The sequence below is a fragment of the Bombyx mandarina genome, chromosome 23 (genome assembly GCF_030267445.1).
Source record: "Bombyx mandarina strain Sakado chromosome 23, ASM3026744v2".
Lineage (NCBI taxonomy): Eukaryota > Metazoa > Arthropoda > Insecta > Lepidoptera > Bombycidae > Bombyx > Bombyx mandarina.
In genome coordinates this window covers 15,757,624-15,770,404 of record NC_143229.1, presented here as the reverse complement: position 1 = coordinate 15,770,404, position 12,781 = coordinate 15,757,624, and the positions used below count along the sequence as shown (strand labels likewise).

General features: G+C 37.3%; 1 protein-coding gene across 1 annotated transcript in view; it reads right to left on the bottom strand.

The window, feature by feature from the left end:
- The window catches only part of LOC114246533 (uncharacterized), a 34,884-nt gene extending 22,805 nt beyond the window's left edge, over positions 1-12,079 (bottom strand). The window contains exons 1-3 of the mRNA XM_089737666.1: positions 11,831-12,079; positions 6,485-7,239; positions 3,852-4,928 (exon numbers count right to left, since the gene is read on the bottom strand). Of these exons, the coding sequence (XP_089593792.1) occupies positions 3,852-4,928; positions 6,485-7,099 (1,692 nt within the window). The 5' untranslated portion in view covers positions 7,100-7,239; positions 11,831-12,079. The remainder of the gene's footprint in view (positions 1-3,851; positions 4,929-6,484; positions 7,240-11,830) is intronic.
- Between the last annotated feature and the right edge of the window lie 702 nt (positions 12,080-12,781).

Here is a 12,781-nt window from a genome sequence, read left to right as displayed (position 1 = left end):
GGATAGCGATCGGCGATTGTGAATAACGATCGAATTGTCGGATTATGTGCCCAAATTCTTAGCAAAACCGATGGTAATCGGATAAAGATATTCTAAAGATAATCGGATAAAGATCTCACGCGACCGCTCATCTTAAAGTAATAATGAGGTCGATGTCTCAATCGCTTCTCAATACCGGATAACTTAGCTTTGAGTGCCTACATCGCTTCAAAAATAGGCAGGACCGTGGCACCAAACTCACAACCAAGGTAGGATATGGTCAATGCGATTGGTAAGTCCTTTATCGCCCCAAAAAAAAGCCGCGGCCTTGGACTTTTGGGCACCTCAATAAGGAGGTCAATGGAAACATTATGATTGACGTAGCGCTGAATAGTTTCAAAGATCGATATACTGTTGCCGTTGTTTTCTTTATAATGACCCTTACGTTTTAGGGCTTAGTTTGCATTCGTTTGAGGGATTTTCGTCACAGAAATTCCTGAACATTAAAAGTCTTTTCTGCGAGCTTTGACTCGTCTTTGAAATCGGTAAGAGCACGACTCACCCCGGCCTTGTTCGTGGCATCGTTATTTTATGCTTTTATTTTGTACGAATTTAATAAATTTGGCTAAATGAGTATTCATAATTTATTGTCATTTAAGTCATTTGCTTTGAGGAGTGGTTTTCCTGATTCAACTCGGATTTGGCTGTCGATTCTCGGCTGTGTCTTTTGCTGAATATATCAAGGATTCGGAGTCTGGAGCGAATTCTAGCTGTAATGTTTTCTTTAATGATTTAAAGTATCTTTTACGCATTATTTAAAAAAAATATTAGCATTGTGCACTTCTTCTCTATATTCTCTATAAGTGTGAGAAATTTCATACTCCTCCGTCCGTGCAATTTTCGTAAAAAGGGGTACAAAGTTTTTGCTTCACGTATTAATATATAATATATATTTTTGAGTATTTCATCATCAGCCCACAGTCGTCCACTGCTGGACATAAGCCTGTCCCAATATCACACCACTGAGCCTGGTCTTCGCCTCACCTCATCCACCTCATGCTGGCCACCGTTTAAGTATTTAAATAATTTTAAAAGCTATGTTATTCGGACGTGTTTTTTTTTTATTATACCGGTTATTATGTCACTGCCGCGCTTTTGTAGTGCATCCACAATGTTTGCGACATCTCACACAGATGACTTCTTTGCAATAATGCGGAAGAGAAATGCATCATTATTGCGTCGAGTGCGTGACAGTGGCAACAGTCTTCTGAGCATCATATCGAGCAAGATCGAGGGACTGCTGATTAATAGCCATTGCAGCAGGCAAATGGAAGCAAAAAAAAAGTAATGATATATAATGTATGTCTGATAGTTATTTTTAGATTTTTAAGTTACTCACATAGATTATAAGTAATTCTTACTAACAAAATGTTATGGTTTTAAAAAAAACTGAAATAAAGTAAGAGTATAAATAAATAAATAAAATACGGTATAGGCATTACGTCATCAAAGTGACATACAAACAAAAGCCTGTCACGCGTTTCGAATGTGAATTTCGTCATTTTAATAACATTCTCTCATCCCATCCGAATGTACCAGGAAGTCAGTGGAATACAGGAGCTATTTAAAACGCGAACTCACATTATGACTAGCACACGTTACACAGCACGCACACATCGAAACATCGTAACGAAGCGAAATGCCAACGAACTCTTCTAGTTCTTTTTTTAAATTCAAACCTTAAATAGTGCACGTGAACTTTTCAAATAGAATTGTGACAGTTCGAAAATGGCGAATGGATTTTTGATGGCGCGAAAATTGGGTTAGGTAGAAAAATACTAGAAAAACGTTCATTTAAAGATATAAACAATATGGCGGAATTATTAAAACTATTGGTCCCTCAGTATGTAGTCGAAATTCGACTTATAATTAATTGAAATTATAAGTTTGACAATTATTACCATCAATAGAACCATCTATTGTCAAAGACTTATACTTCTATAATCACAGATTTGGCCAAGATTATACTATAGACATATAATATTAAGGATAAACAATATTAACCTATTTTCAATTTGACTAAAGACTTTAATAATAAATAAAAATAATATATGCGTGTGTGTGTGTCAAATACATGTGTGTAATGTTTTTTTTTATTGATTTAATATATTTTTATGCTTATTTTAAGAAATATTAGCATTCTGCACTCCTCCTCATATCTTCTACAAGCGTGGAAAATTTCATGCTCCTCCGTTCGCGCAATTTTCGTAAAAAGGGATACAAAGTTTTTACTTCGCGTATTAATATATAGTTAATCGATTTTGACACAAGTATATTTTTAAATAGGATTGTGACAGTTCAAACATGGCGGACGGTTTTTTATGGCGCGAAAACTGTGTTAAGTTAATTCGTGTCGAATAAGAAATACCAGAAAAGCGTTTTATATAAAGATTTATATAAATAATATACAGGACCTATTAAAGTAATCGATGTTGACACAAGTTTCTTTTTAAAATTAAAATAAAAACGAAAGAAAATTTTACTACTATTACTTACTATAATTTTCGAATGTACTCACTCCATAGAATCGTAATGTCGAAATACACATACACAAATTAAGTTATATTACAAAATTTAAAAGGGATTTAATTAGTCGATGATTCATTAAATTGCAGAAGAAAATGACGGTCGCATCACTAAAAAAAATCTCGGATAATTAATTCTCTTCGACTGCTTCATGATCTTAACAACCAAAGGTATATCTATAATGTATTCATTTAAGTTTACCTGTAAATTACATGCACACACACTCACGAAAGCTATAAGCATGCTGATTTTTACGTGGAAATGATGAAAGACTGAAAAGCTGTTTTCATTTAAATACAAAAAAAACATTCGTTTTTGCTTCGAAGGCTCCTGACCTACACAATCCCAAGTTCTTACCGTCACAAAGCTAATGTAGTTGGCACATTCAAAACAGCTCATCACAAAGGTCAAATTCAATATATTATATATATTTTTATAGCTTAGATGGATGGACTAGCTTACGACCCACCGGGTGTTAAATGGTGACCGGAGCCCACAGACATCTACAACGTAAATGCCGCCACCCACCTTGATATATGAGTTTTAAGGTATCAGTATAGTTACAACGGCTGCCCCGCCCTTCAAACCGAAACGCATTACTGCTTCACGGCAGAAATAGGCAGGGCGTTGGTACCTACCCGTGCGGACTCACAAAACGTCCTATCACCGTTCCTATGCCTACTTATTTCTACTTATTAGTAGATTAATGGACAGTTTTCTGTCCAGGGTCGGTGGAGTGTTTCTTACGTTTTTATGTCAAGGCCAGAAACGACAATATTTACTTCGACTTTGGAGCTATTTTTGTGAGCTGTATAATGTCTCCCGTGATTTCAACGATTTTGAATGTTTAATTCATTGCTATTTTTTTGTTACGAATTTTACTTTCAATATTAGACACAACTAACTTAACTAACTGAGGACTTGAACCTTGTGGGATGCAACCGCTTATATCCTAAAACATAAAAAAAAAACAAGAAAATATCTCGATAGGTTATCTTATATGGAAACTGATTTCGGAAATGTCTTTAGCGCGATTCAGGCGTCTCACAAGTGATTTATGTTTAACCTTCGCTATTGCTGTCGCTAAGTGAAATACATACACAGTATACGAGTAATCTTTTGCACCAAAACAAAAGCTTGACCAAAAAAAAAAACTTGACATTTAAAAAAATGCGAAATTTACTCTCTAAGAAAATCATCATGTAGTTACATAGAAAAAAAAAATGGGGTTTCTGCAATGAAAACAGCTTTCCAGACACGAATGATCAGATATAATGGTAACTCACCCCTTTTACATCATTGTATTCTTTATCCAAGAGCTTCCTTCTTGTAGACGGAGTATCAGGACTAGAATCTTCGGTCAATTCGCTCAAAGTACTCTCAACGCTGGTCTCCATGGACTTGGCCCCATCCTCCTCTTTCGAGTCTCCTTCGCTCTTCTCCGAGCGTTTCTTAAGATAATTCTCGTGTTCGAAGGTCTTATTTTCGAAGCCCGTCTCACTTGGAGATTCGATTTCATTGTTCAGCGATACATTCTCTTGCTCGGAATCTATGTATTTGAGGCCGGCTCTAGATTTACGCGTCTCTGTGGGCACGGGTTCCTCGTTAACGTGATTTTCAATTTTCTTTAGCGCGGACGTGCCCGAGGCGATCGGCTGCGAGATTTGTATGTACGAAGCGAAATCGGACGTGTGCCTTTGACTTTTGACCTGTTTTTCAATGTCGTTTTTAATGTTGTCTTTCGATTTGTTAACCGTTTCGGGACTGTTGCGTATTCTCTTGCGTTCCGCATAATCTACGTCCCCATTTTGAACTTGGATCACGGTCGATTTCTCTAGAATCTTCCCTATTGGATTGTTGGGGTCTAGTTGACTTTTGACGCTCGTCAAATGGTCGGGCGGGATTTTCGACGTTAAGACCGTACTCGCGCCGTTAGGTTTATCGTGAAGATACTTCGAAATACTGCTTTCTGACGCCGTTTTGTTAATCGACAGATCGGAATTGGAATTCGACCGCGAACTAGACGAGCCTGATTCCCATTTGCACGTACCGTTCCGGCTGACGTAAGGCAGATGAACGGGTACCGGTTTGTCGTCTTTGGGACGTAGCTTCGTGTACCCAACGGTACCGTTCTCGCAGTCTTTGAGCTGATTCAGGTACCGCTCATCGTTGCTCCTACTCGCGTACCTACTCTCGTTTGCGGGTAGTTTGGTGACGGCCATTTTTGGATCGAACTTCTTTCGCATCTCGGGCACAGATGGTAGCTCATTGCCATTACTGTCCCTCACTCCGTTCGTAAGGGAGTTTCGTTTCGTGTAGCCCGACGTCGGAGAACTATCCTTGTAACGTCGGCTTTCGGTTCTCTGGTTGTAAAATTTCGACGCTTATTTTTCCGTTTTTTTTTTTTAACAAAATGATAGAAATGATAAAAGTATTGCGACACGTGACTGTGTGTGTTAGTTCAACATTGATATACATGCTTTTGCTGTAATACTTCTTCAAAATTGATGTTTGGTTTACAAAGCGATTGGTTTTAGAATAGATCGCAACGTGCCAATCAACTTTTGGTTAAGCACCGCAAGTATTACTAGCAAGTATGCTTCTCTACCAACTAACGCATACCAAAAACAGAGGCCAGATTTACTATTCATGGCCCTATGCGGTGAATCTAACAATCTTAAGCATCTCAAACGAAGTTTATTGATGGATATTTAGTGCGATATATATATTTTTTTGCATTTGTTAATGAACGATCACACACACACACACGGCGCACACATTTCGTTTTTGTGTGTCTGCGAATTGTTTCATAGCAATTTCGAAATATTTTTTTTTTTTTTATTGCTTAGATCAACCATACTTTTCATTTTAAGCAGAGGAATTGAATGATTAATCGTAATTTTGCCAAAAAGACACTGGTCACTAAGTCCAAAAGGAAAATTATCATTGATTTGTTAAAATAAACCTGACAATCTAGATAAAGTCTTGAAAAACTACTCATCAGCGGGCAAAGTGGAAGGAAAGAGGGCCAGGGGGCGTAGTCCCATGCGCTGGTCCGATCAAAATAAGACGATTTTGGACTCCAAAATCAACGTCGCTATCCACTGGGCAGAGGACTAGATGGAATGGAGGAACATAGTCCAAACAAAAGTTCTCCGTAAAGGTCACGATCCTAAGCACTGAGGAACGCGGCACATGGAGGAGGAGGATTAAGTTAGCAAGAGTATGATGATAGATGGACACCAGTTTAATCTGGTATATCATTGCCCCGTAAGGGGGTACGACGACCCGCGTAATAATCATATTCAAATGGACCAGGTGGTATAACACATCTTAATTATGGTAGCACTGATTCTATTCCTAGGGAAGATTTAAAGCAACTCTTGAAAACCAAAGATTTGAGTATTTTAAAATGAGATGAATCATCGGTCCAGTTTTAGCCGTATTAAGTGTCGAGAGTAGTGTGATTTTGTATATCTATAATTGTTTACTCTGGTGACACCTTTTACTTTCGTAATGATAAAACTTTATTCACGAAATGTTTAATTTTACGATACATAATTGGGGGAGTGAAAGGCTGTTTGGTTTAAGCGACATTTCGCTTAATACACAGACATTTATCTTTTTATTTAAAGGTGCGTTTTATTTGGTATTCAATTATCATTGACAAGTAATTTAGTCATATCAAATTGTATTCTACGCATAAGATCGTGTGAATTCTCGTTTTGAATGAAAAGATAAAGTTCAGCTATGCTTTTAAACGATCAAAAATAATCATTCATCTCGTAGTTACCGAAATCTGCAATATTTTTGACAGATGTCAGATTTGACACACGTCACTTTTGAAAACGAACAAATTTCGCAGACACTCAAAATTTAGTTTTAATCGTAACGCAATATATATTCGTTTTATACGTACTTCAGATGTGGTTCCGATAGCCGAGTTCCTGGCTTTCCTTAGAGCGCGTGATGGGTCGGCTGCTGGTGGTCTACCGATGTCGTTCGAGATCGACTTTGATCGCGATATCTCCCCGTAATTCTGATTCTGAAGCTTTTGTTGCTGCTGTATTCTCTGCGTCAACGGTATGTAGTTCGACGGCGAATACAACTTGTAAAGCTCGGCCGTGCTCATGAAAGCAGACGAGCTGAAATTTCTTTTCGTTCTAGACGGGGGGTCGCTTAGAGTTTTGCCGCTCTCGCTCCTTGTCGTCGAAATATCTCTAGACCTGGACTCGCTTCTGTCAGAGCGATGCCTGGACGAGATACCGCTGTCCGAATCCGTCACGCTTGGAGCTCTGGAAGTTCTAGAGTATTCTATCAGAGACTTCTTATCTCCTTTACTGTCGATGGAATATCTGGATCTGTATTCGGTGACGGTGTCTCCGTAAGATCGGAGAGTTGAAGTTGCATATGAGCCACTACGTGGCCTGCAATAAGGATTGTCTAGGCTTGACGAAGAGGTCAAGGTAGAGCGATAGGACCCCGACAGGCTGGACGAGGATCCCTCGAGCCTTGACGAAGAAACTAAAGACATTTTGAAGACTATTAAATACTTTCTATTTAATGCACAAAATACATAGTACGCTTAGTACTAAATATTGTTTTTAATAACTAATATTGGCTTTGATTCTGGATGGTTTACGTGTTTTTTGCATTTTCTTCTTTGGTTGATTCCTGGAACAATAAAAGATATATCAAAAATCCATTCGAGACTGAGATAATTATTTAACGGAGTCACGATAACTACATCAACCAAAAACGGAACAATCGTAAGCTTTTTAGCTTAAAGATGAACACGTGATTTGAACGCGATCGTGTGATTTTTATAAAATATATAAGAGAGGAATATATAGTACAAATATAAAGTATTCCAAACCATAGCCTCAAGTTTCAAATTAGCGACGTTCATACTGCTATGTCTATATGCTCCGGTAACCGTTCTACACAAGTTGCTTTCGCAAACTTGGATTCGTTAACTTTTTGAAAAGAGGTCAGTATCTTGAAAATAATCGTAAAACCGACCACATGTGCACAAGAAAATCAGCGCGTCATCCAAGTAAGCAGACAAAAAAAACAAAAAATCTTTAGATACTTTTATCGCATCAAGGATAATATTTCGAGGTCGCCCCTCATTACGTACGTATCACGTCAGTTACGTAAATTAATGTTGCGTAATGATAAAAACGTTTTATCAGACTGGCGGTCCACGAAACGTGATTTGGTGATTACCATCGCGTGTTTCAACTTATTAAACGTGCGAAATTCTAATGCTTTTCGCGATATATAATATGAACGTCCAACTTTTTCGACTTTGATGTACTTAAAATCTGCCAGTGACACGCGTACTTCGCGGTCAATTTTAGGTCTGATACTGGGCACGTACAGCTGTTTTGCGGGTATTGCGAAATATAATCATTATTGTACTTAGCATGCATGTTGTGTTGTGTAGCAAGATAAATAAAAGCCCTGCTTTCTAAATCAAGTTTCGTTGAAGCTAGCCAGCGGACTAACACAAAATACAGTACCCTACCCGAAACAATCATGGCCGTTTACCATTGGCAGCGTGAGATATTAAATGGTCCACTTGTTTTTAAATTTTTTTATTGCATAGATAGGTGGACGAGCTGACGGCCTACCTGGTGTTAAGTGGTTACCAGAGCCCATAGGCATCTACAACGTAAATGCCGTCACCCACCTTGATATATGAGTTCTAAGGTGTCAGTATAGTTACAACGGCTGCCCCATCCTTCAACCCGAAACGCATTACTGCTTCACGGCCGAAATAGGCAGGGTAGTGGTACCTACCACCTACCTGGTGTGAACTCACAAGAGGTCCAACCACCAGTAATTACGCAAAGTATAATTTTTCGGGTTTGATTTTCATTACACGATGTTATTCCTTCACCGTGGAAGTCCATTGTGAACATATCTCAAGTACGTATTTCATTAGAAAAATTGGTATCCGCCTGTGGGATTCGAATACTGGCGCATCACAAGCACTTAACACATTAACTTAATGCCACAAAAGATTTTTTTATAGCCAACGTGGCCAGTGAATATGCCGGCGTGGAGTTATCACCGAAGCCCATGATCGTCATCAATGCCAGTAGGATAGACAAGCTGCTGCAAACCGCCGAGGACTCTCCTCAAGTTTCCTTCGTGGGTGCCGGAAATAGTCACAAGCAAAACAAGAAAAATATAGGTACGGTTGCCGATCATAAGAGCTATCCTAATCTTAATGCCTGATGTGCTATACTGGAATAGCATTGGTGCGAACTCACAGCACCCCTCACCACCGTTATAATGATTGACGCAAGAGTTTCTGGGGCAACACCGATCACCATAACCCAATCAACAATCCGTATTAAAGCTTGTCCAACGTGAATCACAACAATGACGATATCCATGACAACGCACAGCTGATAAACCCCAGGGCCACACACACACACACACACATACACGAAAAAATTCCACTATATTTTAATCTTCTATAGTTTTTTAACACGCTACTCTGCAAGACAAAGTCAGGAATGAGGTTATTCGAGAGTGAAGTCAACGCAATAGCTCAGAGAGTCGGTAAGCTGAACTGGGTCGGTCAGGTGGTGCCTGACTTGGAAAGGGTGGCCACCAAGACGAATGGATGAAGTAATTCGAAGATCTGGCCCTGTGGTGCAAGTCGGAAGAGCCCTTTGTTCAGCTGTGAACGACTATGGGCTGATGATGATAAATTTCTTTATATATATAATAAACATCTCTAGTGGTTACTTTCATTGGATTTTTTTTTTCCTACCTATGCTTGATGATCTAGGGAGACCATGTCAGAGTCGCGAGGCTAGTAGGTGAGCTCACAGGGCTCAAATCTGACGATGTTGCTAATACGAACCCTAGCAAAAGCCGTGCTTCGCAGAATCTACCACCGGATGGAAAACGCGACCCACTGAGAAGATCCGGCGAGAAATTCAGTGGGCTGTATCTGTGAGTTAATTTACTCGCCGAGCCCTTCGTCGCAAGCGACGGATTCGACGAGAACGATGACTGGGATTGTAGCAGGGAATATTTCTAAGGTACGGTATTTCAGACCAGTATATGAAGAATGAAGAATGAATAAGCCGTATACATGTTTAGGATAGGACTATACCAGGATTCAAATCCTGTCAAACATAATGTCAAAAGATATAAATCGTCAGGATGGTACTGGACATGGTGCAACATCTTAGCAATGAATAGTTTGAAAAACTCCTATATATGTAAAGTAGTTATCCACATTTTATTTAACAGAGATAATTCTGCAAAATGAATGTAGTTTTATGATAAATATTAAAACAGTTTTATTTTGAATATTATAGAGTAATAATATTAAAAAAAATTAAAAGTATATGTTTACATTGTGTAATGTAGTTTAATATGTTATTACATAAAATTTTATAATAAATTGATTTAAAATTCAATATCATCAGTAGAATAATTGTTCAGGATCTTTATTTAAAGAAAGTAAAAAATTGCAGTCTTTTTTAAAAGGAATCTTTTTTAGGATTACACTGTATATACAGATCATCTTTTTAGCAAATGATAAAACATAAATAACATTGACCGACTGGCATTATCACGGCATCTCTCTTTGTACAAACATACATGTGAAAGGTTAGTTTGAACTCTGTCTAGGTCTTTAATATTATGAGACGATCACTAACGAGTTGTGGAGAATCACCAAGCAGGCACTAATGGAGTGGGAGATTCTTAAGCTGAAGTGGCATTGGATTGGTCACACATTAAGAAAGCCCGATACCCACCTATCCAAGATAGCACTGACCTGGAAAGCGTGGCAATAGGAAGAGAGGTCTTCTCAGTACAACTTGGAGTCGCTCAGCAGAGCAGGAATTGGGCGTCTTGGGCATGACGTGAGAGGTGGTAGACTAGACTGCCTAAGTCTAATGCAAATGGAAGAATTTAATTCGAACCCTACACCCCAGCACAGGGTAATAGGAAAGAAAGTAGAAGAAGAAGAAGATACATATCTCCTCCACCTCCTTACTACAGTTTCCTCAATACTGAGGGTCATGACCACCTCTTCTCAATAGTTTATTGTGGATCACTCTACGCATTTGTTCCTATCTACCGACGAATGTAGAGCATCGTGGACTGTGGTGACGAGAGTAGTGCAGATATGGTCTGTTCAACACATCAGGCCTCACCTCATGGTCTTTTTCCGTCCACTTTGCCAGTTACATATATAATAATATAACAATATGGAATATTATAAAAGTGGTTAAACAATAATAAAAGACTTAATTGCATTTTCTGTACAATATTAAGAAAACAATGTTTAAAGCCCTTTGTTTTCAACAAATTATAATTAACAAAGTATTCTCGAATTAAATAAAAGTTAACTCGTCTTTTTTCTCACTGACACAGAGTTCAATCTATATAAGAAAAATCATTTTTTTTTTAACTAAAACTTTTTTATATAAAAATTACATAAAAAAGGTTTTTCTTTACATATATACTTATGTCATATATTCATTATATATATATACATATATAGAATTTACACATATAATCATAGTCAGTCTCTTTTTCGCATAGCTTAGTCAATCCTAGTTTGAGGTCAGAGGACTGGAAATTTATCCCGGATTATTATTATTGTTAGTAACTTTAAATTACTTTACAATTAATCAATCACTGCTGTGAGGTTCCCAAGAAATTTTGTCATTTAAAGTATATGAGTGAAAATAATAAGATAGTTAAATCAATGCAGTAGGGAGGCATTAACTTCAAGGTTAAATACACTGCAGATGTGTACACAAATCCAATAAAAAAATTACTTTAGAATATTTTTCCAGCCGTAAGGCGGGAAATAAACAATTTTTTTTCAAAATGATACCAAATTTTCAAATTACGAACATAAAACGTAGAACAGAGTAAACATTTCTAGGTAATATGACACCTTCCGCGAAAATTTATGAGATTCAAGGCCAATTCGAATTATCATGTAATTTCAAACACAAAAGGTACATTTAACACTTTCACACGACTCACCCGGCCTCGCACTCGCAAAATCTCCAAATATAAATCCCGAAATACACAGAGAAGGTATATTTTTAGCATTCTAAAGACAGTGTTTGCATGACGAAGCTAGTTGTTTTAATAAACACAAATTAATTATTTCTTATTCACGATTATCACATGTTTAAATATGATGTATGAGTAGAATTCGTGCCCTATCGACTTTTTTAGTTTTAATCAAAAAATAAGATTGGATACTCACAAAATTAATAAAATAACTCCGTTACTAAGTAACTATGTTACACACGGAAAACGCAATGTCTGAAACGTTTGGTGTTCTGTTTAATATTTTTTTCACTCGCGCCGTACACAACTCATAACACTTTCGTCGAAATTTCTTTGAAAATGGACTGTATACGTGAAGGAAAATATTTTTTCCTCTGCTATGTAATTTTAGAAGACAACTATGACTCCATTGGCTTGACGTCATGCAAATTGTTGGCAATCCTATTTTTATGCCACTTCCTACTCAAATAACTAAATGTCCTAATGAAAGAAGACGTTGAGGAATTTTATACTTTATATAAAGTGTGCAGAAGTTATATATTTCTTTTGTATCAAATTTGAAAAACAGTTGACATTCTAGAGTGTTGCCATATAAAAATTCATGATTTTTTTTGTTTTTGCCATGTGATTCGATCCCAGCTGATCGTGCTTCAAAATGAAAACTTTACTTGATATAATAAAAAAATGTACTATTTAAATTTTTTCCGATGGCTTTTATAGACGAATATAATTCAAATACATAGAAGCTCAAAATTCATCAAAACATTGGAGAAACAAAACGTCCTGTACATTATTCTATTCGCCACTAGATGGCGAAAGAAAGACCACGATTTTCCAAAATTTATCTCCTAGATGGCGGTGTCACTAGCAGAACTTTGGCTTTGCGCAATACTATTGATTTTGCCGGCTTTGTCGCAATTGTCGCATTGAGGGTCGAGATAGTCTAGACAAGACAGTTACCAAATGCCTTTATACTTAGTGTTTTAATACACCCTAAACCAGTTTAGCGGCGTAAAAACTTTATTTATGCTGTTAGAACTGTAGTTTGAACTATAATAATATTTAGAATAGAATACCATATTATTTATTTTATTGAAAACGTATTTTTGTATAAATTGTGTGGCATATTTATATTTTAGTGGCAGTA